Consider the following 13,284-nt stretch of genomic DNA (forward strand, 5'->3'; position numbering starts at 1 on the left):
TCAGCCCAATGGCATCTCACCAATCTGCCCCGTTTTGCCTTCTCTGTGTCCCCTGCACACATCTCCTGGTGTTCGTACATGCTCAGCTTCGTTCCCCTGATAACTGGAAGCTCCATGAGGGCAGGGCCTGGTCCACAGCAGGCGCTTAATGACCGCTGAATTAGGCTGAGCCCAATGCCCAGGATGGGTATGCTGCTCGGGGCCTGGGGGGCTTGAACCCACACACAGCAGGGCTTACATCACCAATCCCCAAAAAACTTTATTGTTTCAAGTGACAAGGCGTCCTTGGTCTCCACAGGGCTCCTGGCAGAGAGGGGGCGGCCCACCACCCATTACAAAAAAATCAGAGGCTTTTATCAAAATGTTATAAAGTGGTATCAAAAGAAAACCCAAAGGTGGGTGGGGGGAAGAAGGCCCGAGGGAGGGAGGGGCCAACACCAGCAACCACTCTAATGACTGCATCCCAAGGGGGTGGGGGAGGAGCTGGGGATACAAAGTGCATGAATGTGCCTGGGGGAGGGGCAGGGGAGGAGGCTAGAGTGGGGGCAGGGCGGCGGCCCAAGCTGCAGCCCTCCTCCCTGGTCCAGGGCCTCATTGCTGGGCTGCTTCAGAGGAAGGACAGGAACCACCTGTGAGGGAAAGGGACCAGGTGGTTACTGGGGGGCAGGGGCCTAGGCACTCAGCCCGGCACTGCCCCCTTCTTTAGCTCCTGTGCCCCAGTCACCAAGAGGCTCAGCTGCATGTCCCCCTCTGGAGACACCAGCTGTGACTGACTGCTATCACAGATGGTGCTGACACTAATGGTGATTCAAGGAGCTGTGACTTCCTCAGTGTGGAGACCCTGGGCAAGTCTGACTCAATCGGGGTCCCAGTCTCTATCTTGGAAGAATGAGGGGGTAGATCAGATGACCTCTATGTCCACTCCACATCTACAATCTCTCCTCTGATGCAGACCACAAGTCCCTGTAATGTGAGATACTCCAGGCAAGAAACCCATGCCCTTGTGGGCAGGCCAGTGAGGCCCGGCTACCCTATGGGGTGGCATTCAAAGCCAGACTGCCCTCTGACCCCCCACCCCGTGCTGCATCCCAGCAGGGCTGTGGTGGAAGGGGAATAATGAGACCAGGATGTGTGCCAGGAAACATTCCTGATGAGCAGTGTGAAGGCTGGCCAGCGTCATGCATTCTGGGAAAGCTTCAGCTGACACTTCCACTCCCGGGGAGGCCCTCCTTAAACATTCTAGAAGTGAGCTCTCAGACCCATCAGACAGCAGCCAGACCCTAGAGCCTTTGGTGGCCCCACAAAGACCAGATCCTTCAGCATGACACTGGGAAGGACCAAGACACAACATCTTTTGTCTCATAATGAGCCCAACGCCTGGTGGCCTCCCAGGGGAAGGGGGCAGGGTGGGCGGCCTGGCCCTGGGCAGTGGCAGAGACCCCTGCTCACCTCTGAAGCGTCTCCTCAGACCCTCTTCTTTTTCAGCTTCAATGCTTGGAGCCAGGTGGGTGATGAACCTTCGGACCTAGACAGTGAACAAACAGAGAGTGGGCCCTCCAGCCTTCCCTGGGCAGGACCTGGTGTTGTGGGGAGGCCATCAAGTCCCCAAACAGAGGAGGAGGCCCTGGGATGGGATGGAAGGAAGGTGGAGGGAAAGGGATTCGAGTCTAGGCTTTGCCACTGGGTGAGGTCAGCCCATGTCACCTCCCTGCAGGGAGGGTAACGTCCCCTCGAGCTGAAATGAGGGAGGGGATGCAGGCAGAGGGGGGATCCAAAGGCAGAAGAGCTAGTGTGGATCTGGGGAAAAGGAAGCAGGGCGGGGAGTGAGGATGGCTCAGGGACAGCACAAGCATCACACAGGCAAACACGCACCTCGGGGCGTGGGGCTCGAAGCAAATGAAAATGTCATTGAGAAACCTATAACCAAATGAACACAAATACCCCAAGCCCCAGACACTGTTGGTCCGGGATGTTCTGAGTCAGCCTGGGGGTCGTAGGAATCCTCCAGGACAGTGGAGGGACCCCACCAGCCCACACTTCTCCCGGGTGCCTGGGCCAGGCCCTTTCCACCTACCCTGAGGACTTCTCTGGCTTGGGAGGTAACGCGAGGGGCTTCCCGAGGCCGGGAACCTTGCAGGATTTGGAGCGCTGGACGGCAGAGTCCTTCTGGGCTGACTTGCTCTCCACCGGCTCTCCTTCCTCAGCTGAACGGTTTCGGGGACGCAGCTTAGCCTGTGTTTCACGAGAAGAAAAGTCAGCCTATGAAAAAGAATGAGACGAGGGGAGGGGAAGAAGAAGGAGGGGGCAGGCAGCCTGCTATATATAGCAGGGCCTTGGACTTAAGGTCAGGTGTGGGTCCAAATACTGGCTCAGACACTAGCTGTGTGACCTTGACCAAGTCACTTAACGTCTCTGGGCTTGGTTTCCTCCTCTATAAACTGAAAAGGTTGGACTAAATGGTCCAGCTCCAGATTTTACTTTTCAACAGGTAGCTACAGGATGGGTAATGGCTACAGGAAGGGAATGGCCAGGACAACAGGGATGATCTCCAGCCCTGCGGGGGTGGGGCGATGGGAGGGCAGGGCTGCAGGCCGTACCTTCAGAGCAGAGGGGCTCAGGCCAGGAAACAGGTTGACTTTCAGGCCTTTGGTCCCCAGGGACATCCGTGTCCGGCGGCTCTGTGGCTCCTCTACCACCTCCTCATCTGAAGAGGGCACCCGAGCTGCCCGCGGCTCTGGAGGAAGATGACTGGGATGGGGCAGAGGTGCCAAGCACCAGACAGCAGCCCCAGGACGGCCCAAAGCAGCCCCGAATCACCAAGATCCTTTCCATGCCCGAGGTTCTAGTCATCTGAATAAAGCCTCCTCAATTCCCACCTCAGGTCCGGGGTTAACTGTGTCCAGAGACAGCATGGGATGATGGAAGGAGGGGACCTGGAGGCCGCAGGCTGGGTCCAGAGGCTGGCTCTGTGATTCTGGCCTAAGAGCGTGACCTCTCTGGGGCTGCTAGGCACTTAAACTCTTGTGCCTCAATTGTGTCAGCTGTAAAATGGGGGCACTGATCCTTAACCAACTAACCTTGCCCAACTGTTCTGAGGAAGGCAGTGAGTGGCCCCTGAAGCCCTATACAAGTGACCAGCATCAGCCTGTGCTGCCCCCCCTCCCCCCTGAGCTGTCCTCTTTCCTCACCTGTGGAATCTTGGAAGATCCAGGCATCATCAGCCTCTGAAAGTCCCAGGGTACCCCCAGGCCGGATGGCTGGGGCTCGGTGCCCACGTTTGCGACCCAAATTGGCACGGCTCCGATACATGGCACTGTCTAAAACTTCTGTGTCCTAGAACAAACAATGGCACCTGAAGCTAGATCTGGTCTATCCTAATCCTCCGGCCATTCTCAGCCCTGATGCTGCAGATCTGCTCCCAGTGATCTCCAGTCCTGCCCCCCCAGATACCCCTGGAAGGTGCAGTAACAACAGGTGGAATGGCCCTAACCCCTCCCCCCACCTCTGGGCTGGAGGGGACCAGGGACCTGGCATTTGGGCTCCACACGAGTTTTGTGCCTTTTCTGCTGGAAAATGAGAGAATTAATGAGATGCCCTTAAGGCCCCTTCCAGTTCTGAAAGTCATGGCCTCCCGTGGAACAAGCCCTTCTGTGTCCCTGAAAACTAGTCACATGCCCAGCTCTGCTCACGCCCAAGGCCACCAGCAGCATCTTCTCCATACTCTGACGACTTGCCCAAATTAGAGCCAGTGCATGCTGGGCCCTCTAAGGACCCCCAAAAGAGGCTCAGGGAGGGTTTAACGGGGTACTGCAAACAGTGAGCACTTAACAAGTTTGCCAGCTTGAATTTTTTGATGTGACATTTAGGAGAATCCAACCGCCCCCAGCCGTGGGCAGCAGATCCTTCCCACCTACAGAACCCACAAGGATCAACCCTAGCCCAGAACTCTGCTACCCACTGACCTCTATAAAGGAGAAGTCCTGGCTAGAGAGCTCAGAGGGAGGGCTTGGGAGCAGCCTCGGGGCCGCTGGGCCATCCCCCCGAGAGGCCCAGTTGCCATCCATCTCCTCTGTCCGGCTGGCCTCGCCGTCGGGCTGGGGCCGGCAAGAAGGCAGGGTGTCCGCTCTGAATTCTGGCTCCTCTTCCTCCTCCTCTTCCAACTGGCCCCTGGGGCCCAAGGTTGCCTTCTCTCTGCCCGCAGATGCTCTGAGATTGCTGCTGGCCAACATTTCTTGCAAGAGGCCTTGAGAGCCAGGAGGTGGAGACCGGGCACGGCACCCGCCGGGGCTGTGAGGAAAGGGGTTATGAGAAGATTGAGGAACACCACTGGGAAGACAGAACCAGCAAGTCCCGTGCTGATCGAGCTTCTCTGTCCTCCTCCCAATGTCTCCCAGAACCTCTCAGCAGCAACATGTGGAGACAGAGTGAGAACCTTACATGGAAAGGGGCAACAGGTGTGGTCTGGATTCAAATCCTGCCTCCTACATGTAGGCCTGCATGGCCTTAGCCGAGTCACTCCAGAGACCGCTTCCTCCTCTGTAACACGAGGGGCTTCCTCTCTGCACCCGCTCCCTGGCCAGGGCTGCTTGTGAGGAGTGCTCTGGAAAGCTTGCTCCTAGATAGGTCAAGGGGAGCTTCTGTCTGTCACTTCCCTAAGGCGCTGGGGCTGCCATTCGGGTGGGAGATGACTGGCTTCTGAGTCACAGGACCTGGGTTCAAATGCTGCATGTCACCCACTACCTCAGCCTCTCCGGGACACAAAGGAGGGGCTGGAGCAGATGGGCCCAGGGTCCTTGGCAGGTGCCAGCAGCCTATGATCCTTCTGGGGGTCCAGTTCAGACTGCACATCCATCCTCTCTGTGCACATGTGTGCACTGCAGGCACACACACGCGCACGCACGCACACACACTCCCCCGTCCAGGGCTAAAACAGTTGGGAGCTCAGTGTCCAGGATGGATGCAGGCCAAGGAGAAGGGGATGACAGAGACCAGCCACGTGCGCCTCTGCCTGATGGCGACCAAAGCCAGGGAAGGCAACAGTGACGGAGGAAATGTCAGCCAAAGACTGAGCAGAGACTGTTAAGCGATGCCCACCGGAGGCAGGCTTGACACAGGGCAATGCCCTTGCCCTTTGTTTCTCTGGGGAGAAGCAAACCGAAGTGACCAGGATGACCAGGAAGGGTGAACGTCTGTGCAGCTTGCAGCCAAGCCAGCAGATGGAATGGGTGGCAGGGAGGTTCCGAGGGCCCCAGGGAGAAAGAATTGAGAGGCTGAGGCTGCCGCCTCCCCCCACACCCCATGCCTGCCTTCCTGAGGAGGCCAGGGCAGGCAGGCAGCAGAGCTGGTGCCAGGCTCAGATCCAGAGTGAAGTGGCACCGTGCCCCTGAGCATGTCCATTCAAACCTGCTCTTTTCCTTCCCAGGAGCACAGCACTAGAGGGAGAGGCCAAGCCACTTAGGAGACGGTAACCTGGAGCCCGCTGGGACCCGCTCTCCCTGTCTCAGTGACTTCTAAGCCCCCTCGGGCTCTAGCAGTCAGGGTGGCTGCGGAAGGCGCGTGTGAACAATAAAGCAATCCAAGGAATAACTGACACAAATCCTTAAGAGCTGCAAAGCTCTCCACATACATTATCTCATCTGACCCTCACATCAACCCAACACCTGAACTGGCACAGGATCTGTTATCACACCCATTTTTCAGATGAGGGAACAGAGACTGAGAGGTAAATGGCCTTGCCCACTAAGTATCAGAGGAAGTCCTCAGCTCTTTCTGCCTTCAAGCCCAGCACACCAGCCACTAGTGCCACCAAATCTCAGTAAGTCCTGCGCTACAATGTGGCAGATAAGGAGGCTGAGCCCAGAGAGTAGGGGCCCCGATGCCAAGGAAGGGGTAGAGCCAGCCCTGGAACACAAGCCCTAATTTCTGATTCTGGAGTCAGACCAGCAGGCTTGGTGAGCTGTAGGGAGAGGGCAGAGGCACCAGATCCCAAGAGAAGTTGAGGTCAGGGAGAGATCCTCTTCCAGGTCTGGAGGGTAGGTTCTGAAGAACCATAGACAGACAACAGACACAAGGAAACAGCACTGCCCTCTAAGGCCAGAGGCCCTGGATTCAGCTCCCACACTCCCACTTCCTGCCCCTCTGACCTTGGCACATAGCTCATTTTCCTTATATGTAAAAGGAGGCCTGACTACAGGACCACCGAGGCCCCTTCCAATTCAAAATCAAGGATGAACTGAGACCCTGCCCTACAGGCTCTCAGGAGTGGGACAAGAGGGCCCTAGGGACAGGCAATCCAGAGGCTGCAGCCCAACAGGGCTAAGAGGGAAGCCATAAGCATCAGCTCGTCAGCTCACAAGTGACAAATGCTGGAGGGGATGTGGAAAAATCAGAACACTAACCGTGGCAGAGCTGTGACCTGGCTCAACCATTCTGGAGAGCAATCTGGAACTATGCCCAAAGGCCTATAAAACTATGCATACTCTGACCCAGCACTACCACCAGGTCTATACCCCAAAGAAATCAAAGAAAAGGGAAAAAGTCCAGTTTGTTCAGTGATATTTACAGCAGTTCTTTTTGTGACAGATGTCCGTTGACAGGGGAATGGCCAGACACGCTGTGGCATATGATTGTGATGGAGTACTAATTCGCTCTAAGAAATGACAAGCAGGATAGTTTCAGAAAATCCTGGGGGGGGGGGGAACGCGGCCAGGTGGCACAGTGAGTAAGAGCGCTGGCCCCGGAGTCAGGAGACCCGGGATCGTTTCTGGCCTCAGATACTTAGCACCCACACAAAATTACTGGCTGTGTAACCTTGAGCAAGTTACTTAACCCCAACTGCTTAAAAAAAAGAAAATCCTGGGAAGATTTCTACAAACTGATATAAAGTGAAGTGAGCAGAACCTGGGGAACACTGCTCAAAGTAAAGGCAATATCACAAGAATGATCAATGTGAAGACTTAGCTACTGTAATCCAAGGCACGGCCAAAGCACTCATAAAGAACTGCGCCATCCCATCTGCCTCCAGGGAGGGGCAGACGGAAGCACTCTTTACACTTGCTTTTTATTTTTTTACAACATGGCTAATATGGGAATACATTCTGCATGATTTCATATGCTTAACTGATATCACATTGCTCGCCTTCTCAATGAGTAGGTGAGACACTGGAGGGTGCGAGAGAATTTGGGACTTGATTTTTTTTAACTGAATGCTAAAATAATTTTTAAAAGTACCAACCCACTGGGTGACCTTGAGCCTGTTAATCCCCTTTCCTGAGTCTGCTTCATCCACCAAGTGTGTTTGGGGCAGGAGGGTGACTGTCATGAGACAGCCTTGAATTTCTTTTATATCTCTGACATTATATCCCAAGGTCCCTCTCAGCTCAGCCTATCAACATGCAATTAATAAATGCTTACCACGGGCCAGGCAGTGAACCAAGCACTAGGGACACAGAGAAAGGTAAATATAGTCAGGGAGCTAACGCTCTAGGGAGGGAAATAACATGTAAATGATTAGGTACATACAAATATATACGAAGCAGATGGGAGGCAGTCTGAGAGAGGAAGACCAGGGCAGCTGGAGGATGGGAGAGGCCTCCTGATGGAGGGAAGAATGGAGGGAGGGAGGGTGAGAGAGAGAAAGGAAGGGAGGGAGGGTGAGAGGGAGGGAGGGAAGAAGAAAGGAAGGAAGGAAGGAAGAACAGGAGGGAGGGAGGGAGGGGGAGAGAGGATGGGGAGGGAGAGGGAGAGAAGTTGGGGAGGAAGGAAAGAGGAGGAGGAGAGACAGAGGGAAGGGGCATCTGGGAGGATGTCAGTGCCCTCAAACTAAAGTAGGGAAACTTGGAAAGCAAGAGCATTTGGGGGCAAAGAGAACGAGTTCTGTTTGGGGCTTGCTGAGCTTGCGATGCCTTTGGAACATCAATTCGAGAGGTCCAAAATGGAATTGGTAATGCAAGCACGGTGCTCAGGGGAGAGATGGGGGCTGGATACATTAATCTGGGAAGTCCCTACACAGAGATGCTACTTGAGCCTGGACACCTAAAAAGAGCCCCAAGTGGAGAGTCTTCTAGAGAGAAAAGAGAAGAGGGTCCAGACAGAAACTGACACGATACCAACTGTAAGGGTTATGGGATTTAAAGATCTTCCATGCCCCCATTGGACTTGCTGACATAGCAGGAAGGGGCGGAGCAAGAGAAAGAGGAAGCCAAGCTAGAGTTCCTGCGGTGGCTAGCAGTGGTGGCGACGGCGGCAGCGTGAAGCCCTTTTTGAGTAAGCCAGAATTTCTGCTACGGACTCCTGCTGAGGACTGCCAGGGGCCGGAGCTGCTGGGAGAGCGCTTCCCGGACGCTGGGTGGTTGCTGTGAGTGGGGAGAGGAGGACCTTTGCCTGAGGTAGCCTGTTCTGTTTTAAAGGCTTGAGAATGTGGGTGCTTTCTACTTTATCTACCTGTGCCAATGTCATAACTACTCTGATGGCTTTCACTTTCTGGTTTTGGGACTCAGTCTTTTGGTATCTTAATAAATTTTCTAGTTTATTCCCCCATATGGCAAGCATGATGTATTTTGTGATGGATAATTATATCAGCATATTTGTAATCTCCATAGGCATTGTGAATATGGCATTGCTGATACACCAACCAACAGCACATCAGAGAAACTCAGACTTGGGGTCCCTCCGGCCACGGCCGCCTCACACCTGGGAGGGCCTGGCCCTTCTGTGGGCAGCCCCCGCCAGCCAGAGGCCCAGCCGCCACCACAGTGAGCCATCTCCTTGTGCACGTGGCTGAGACCCAGGGCCATGTGCCCCTGCTCAGGTCAGTGTCTCCTCCTCCCGGAGCACAACTTTTGATCGCCTTTATTGCCTGTTGGGAAGATCCTTCCCTGACCCAAAGGGTAGCCCCAGAAAGACCTGCACGACTCTTTAAAAAAGAAACCCTGTGCACAAACACGGGTATTTAGATGAAGTGAAAAGGAGCCACTTTCTTCACAGCCTCCTCACTTTCCAAACAGACTCCCCACTGGGCTCCTTTCCACAACAAGATGCTTCTCTTCACAAAGCAGGGGATCCTTGAGTTATGTCCCAATGAAGACCAGGGGCTCTGGGTTTGGAGCTCCTAGGGCACCCTGACACTTCCTATCCAGGTGGCCTTGGGCAGGTCCCTTCTCCTCTCCTGGACTTTTGTTCATCTATACAATGAAGGGCTGAGCCAGACAGCATCTTAGGCCCCTTCCCCCCAGAGCCCAGTGATCCTCTAATGTCTAAACACTGGCTAGTGTTGACATTGGTCAGATGATCTGAACATCAGGAAAAGAAAGTGAGCTGAGAAGTTTAAAAGAAGCCACTGAGCTCAAAGCTGGAACAACAGGGTTCCATGCAGCCCCTGTGGCATCACAAGCCCTGCCCGGCTGCCTCTGCACTCGGCCCTTTCCCATTAGAACATAAGCGCCTGACAGCAGAGACGGGGGCCTCACAGCCGAACACAGGAGTGGCTGGTACAGCACTGCTGCTCAGGTCTGTCGGTCATGTCCCACTCTTGGTGACCCCATCTGGAGCTCTCTTGGCAGAGTTAGTGGAATGGTTTGCCATTCTCTTCTCTGGCTCATTTTACAGATAAGTGAACAAAGGCAGAGTGAAGTGACTTGCCCAGGGTCACACAGCACGTCAATATCTCGAGGCCAGACTGGAGCTCCCTCCACTGGGTCACCATGCTGCTTCCTGGTAGACAGGAAGTGCAAGATAAATGCTTACTGCCTTGCCCACAGCCTCACCTATCCAAGGCCCCACAAAAGAAGGCACCATTCCCTTCTCCCCTTCCCCAAGCTCTTTTAAGAGAATCACAGATTTAGAGCTGGAAGAGGCCCTCTCGTTTGGTCCACAGAATGGCCTAATTTCCCCAGATTCGAGTTTGAGCCTTGGGGTTCCAAGCCTGGCACGGGCCACACCCCCTCTGGCTGTGTCGGGGACATCCTGCACCATCAGAATCTCAGAGAAGAGGCAGGAAGCAGGGCCCAGAGCAGCGTACGTACCCCACAGGGACAGACAGAACTGGGTCTGAATCCTGTCTCCACCAATAACTTCCCCTCCCGGGGCCTTAGTTCCCTCATCTGTAAATTGAAGTGACTGGGTAAAATGGAGGGCATCTCTAAAGTTCCTTCCAGCTCTGGTGTTCTGTGGTCCTACTTCATGGACAATCTGTGACACGAAGAAGAGAAGTGTGTGGCATTAGGCTGAGGAAACTGAGAAGGAAGATTTAGGAGGCATGGCCTGACTCTGGCCTCACCCTCACTTCAACAAAAAGCTCACAGAACTGGACAGTCCCCATTGTACAGGTCAGGAAACTGAGGCCCAGAGAGAGGGCCTGCCTCACTAAAGCTCACAGAGCTGGCTATGGCAGAGTCAGCCCTGACATGGAGTGTCGCTCGTGCTCCTGCACCCCCGAGACCCCAGAACTCCCTAACTCTGCCTTGCGCCCCTCCCTGGCCCCTCCTCAGAGCCCCGTGGCCATCCTTTGGTGCCTTGACGACAGTCCTCTTATTCCTTCCTCTGTCTCCTAAGCCAGTGTTTCTCAAACTGCTGCAAAGTACCTTGAAACACCCCAAGTTTCTTGTTTATTTTTTAAAAGAGCCTTATGATGTTTGTTGAAAGGCTCATTTTACAAGATTTTACTAAAAGTCATCTGCTAAAGCTTTGTTTCACCTGAAAGATTCCACCATTGTGGAAGAGTGTGAGAACCAGCATGATGATAAAACACTTCTTAAGCACAGCCGATGCACCCGGCTCCTTCTGAAGCCACGAGTGGAGCGCATTACCAACGTCAGGGGCAGCACCAAGAAAGGGTAAAACAGAAACACAGGCAACACCCAAAGATCCGTGTCCTTCTCAGATCTGAAAATGTCTGGTTAGTTTTGTGACTCCAGGGCAGACTGTGTCCAACCTGACCCGTTCAGAAAGGCCGGGCTCTGGCCTCTCAGTAAAGAAGTGGCCTTTCTTTGGGCTCGTTTCTGGGACCCCAGGTCACCAGGTCGAGAAAAGCCAGGTTTCAGCTTCCTTCCAGCTCCAGGGCCTCCAGAGGAAGTAGGCCAGGAGGCTTTTAGTTTCTCACCTCTACAGGAATGAATGGCCACCACAGCCAATACTCTCTTTATTCCCAGAAGCTGGGGACCTACTTAGGACAGACACATACCTACCAGCCTCCATCTCCAACACCTTCCTCTCCATCCAAGTGGCTATGCCCCACTGGAGGCAAACACACCCTGCCCTTGAGGGGGTGCCTTGACCTACCCAACCGTTCTGGGATCTGCTACTGAGGCAAGTTTGGGAGGCTAACTATTGAGTAGCAATATAGGAACATCTTATCTTAGGGGCAGTTAGGTGGCAGGTAGAGTGTTGGTCCTAGAGCCAGGAAGACCTGAATCCAAATCCAGCTGGGGGGAAACTGGACACAAGCCAACTATCCTCTATCTTCCTCAGTTTTCTCATCTGCAAAATGGTAATGAGCACCTACCTCCCAAGTGAGGTGCTATTTGTAAAGCATTCTGCAAATCTTAAATGGCTACATAATCCTCGCTATTATTACATGTTGCGTTTTCTAATTATGTCGTAAGTCATTTCTTCTTCTCCCAAATTTTAGTGGAAAATACAATAAAATCTTTAGAAAATGGTGGTAGGAAGACCTTCGTATCTCCCCGTGAATCCAGTGCAAGTGCACCAGAGCCCACTCTGCCCCGGGGGCTTCCCTTACCTGGTTCCTGAGTTTGTCGTTTCTCTCGAGTCCATCCCGATGTCAGACACGCTCTTTTCCAAGGGCTGTGAGGAGTCACTGACGTGCTGGCTCTCCAAAATGCCAGGCCGACTCACCTCTCCAACTCCTAGCTCCCGGGCTTCTGATGGTTCTCCGAGCTCGAGGCTACTGGATAATCTAGGGTTTGCGAGGTCCACATCATAAGACCAGTCCCCCTGGCCAACCCTATGCTCTCGGGCTTTACTTGGACCTCTACGATCCAAGCTGCCTGGAAGGTCAGTATTCCGGAGCCCCAAATCATTCTGCCAGTCCATCTGTCCGACTCCACATTCTCGTGCCTCACCAGAACCCCCAGACTCCAGGGGACCAGAGAGATTCATGTTCCTTAACCCCAGATTATGGGACCAGTCCATTTGTCCTAGCCCGTGTTCTCTGAGGCTGCCTCCTGTCCCCAGGTCTGTGTTTCTCAGCTTAAGGTCAGGTGTCCAGTCTGCCTGTCCTACACCACGCTCCCTTGACAAGAGAGGATCTCCAGGTTCCATATTGTTGGCCATATCCACATTCCTCACCCCAAGGCCATGAACCCAATCCATCTGTCCTACTCCACACTCTCTACCCTCACTAGGCCCTGCCGACTCTATGACCTTTGAGACATCTATGTTCCTCAGTCCAAGACCTGGAGTCCAGTCTTTCTGTCCCACTCCAAGCTCCCTACATTCCCCAGGCCCTCCATCCCCTAAGCCACAGGGCACATTCATGTTCCTTAAGCCCAGGTCAGAGGACCAATCAGTCTGTCCAACCCCATGCTCTCTGGCCTCACTTGACCCTTCTGATCCCACACATCCAGATACATCCAAGTTCCTGAGGCCCAGATCATCGGTCCATTGTGTCTGTCCCATAATAATTTTCCTAGGTGACACAAAGCTGGTGTTTCCCATTGTATCTGAGTCACTAAGAAGGCCCACGCCTGAGCAGTTGCCTCCATCAGTTCCAATGATACCAAATTGGTCACTCTTGTCTGTGCCTTCAATTCGGAAGTCACTGGTCCAGTCTCGTCTCCCTAGACTGAGTTCCCTCTCTGTCTGATTCATGTCTTCTTGGCCAAATTCACTAGGCCAGTCTTTTTTCCCAAATTCCCTGGAATGGCGGTTGACATCATTGCTCCCGATAGTCCCAGCTTGGTCTTTCTTCCCAAATTCTTCTTGATGGTTAGAGTCACTGCCCTTATTAGGCCAGTTGCTCAAGTCTCTCTCCCCCAGCTCTTGGTCCTGTAAATCGGAAGTCCTAGAGCCATATGTGCCCTCTGACTCTTTCTCCAACCTCTCCTCGTTTGCTTCTCTAGGACAATAGTTGTCTCTTCGATCATTCTTCCCAAACTCTCTATCCTGCTGCTCTGAGTGTCCCACACTGAACACACCACTCAGGTCTCTCTCTCCAAAGGCTCTTTCCAGGCAATGAACATCTCTCTTGCCGCTGCCGCCATATTCACTCATCCAGTCTCTCTTCCCAAATTCCCGGTCTTGTAACTCTGCAGCCTGGCTACTGTA

The 13,284-nt window shown here is 53.7% G+C and overlaps 1 protein-coding gene across 1 annotated transcript in view; it reads right to left on the reverse strand.

The window, feature by feature from the left end:
• Window positions 1–234: 234 nt before the first annotated feature.
• TNKS1BP1 (tankyrase 1 binding protein 1) overlaps window positions 235–13,284 on the reverse strand; it is a 20,429-nt gene continuing 7,379 nt past the window's right edge. The window contains exons 4-10 of the mRNA XM_069091661.1: window positions 11,738–13,284; window positions 3,963–4,287; window positions 3,189–3,333; window positions 2,598–2,734; window positions 2,075–2,232; window positions 1,450–1,525; window positions 235–629 (exon numbers count right to left, since the gene is read on the reverse strand). The exon at window positions 11,738–13,284 is cut by the window's right edge and continues 426 nt beyond it. Coding sequence (XP_068947762.1) covers window positions 1,465–1,525; window positions 2,075–2,232; window positions 2,598–2,734; window positions 3,189–3,333; window positions 3,963–4,287; window positions 11,738–13,284 — 2,373 coding nt within the window. The 3' untranslated portion in view covers window positions 235–629; window positions 1,450–1,464. The remainder of the gene's footprint in view (window positions 630–1,449; window positions 1,526–2,074; window positions 2,233–2,597; window positions 2,735–3,188; window positions 3,334–3,962; window positions 4,288–11,737) is intronic.

This window comes from Petaurus breviceps, unplaced genomic scaffold (assembly GCF_028583685.1).
Source record: "Petaurus breviceps papuanus isolate PSGF00001 unplaced genomic scaffold, PetGlider_PUasm1.0 188, whole genome shotgun sequence".
Taxonomy (NCBI): Eukaryota; Metazoa; Chordata; class Mammalia; order Diprotodontia; family Petauridae; genus Petaurus; species Petaurus breviceps.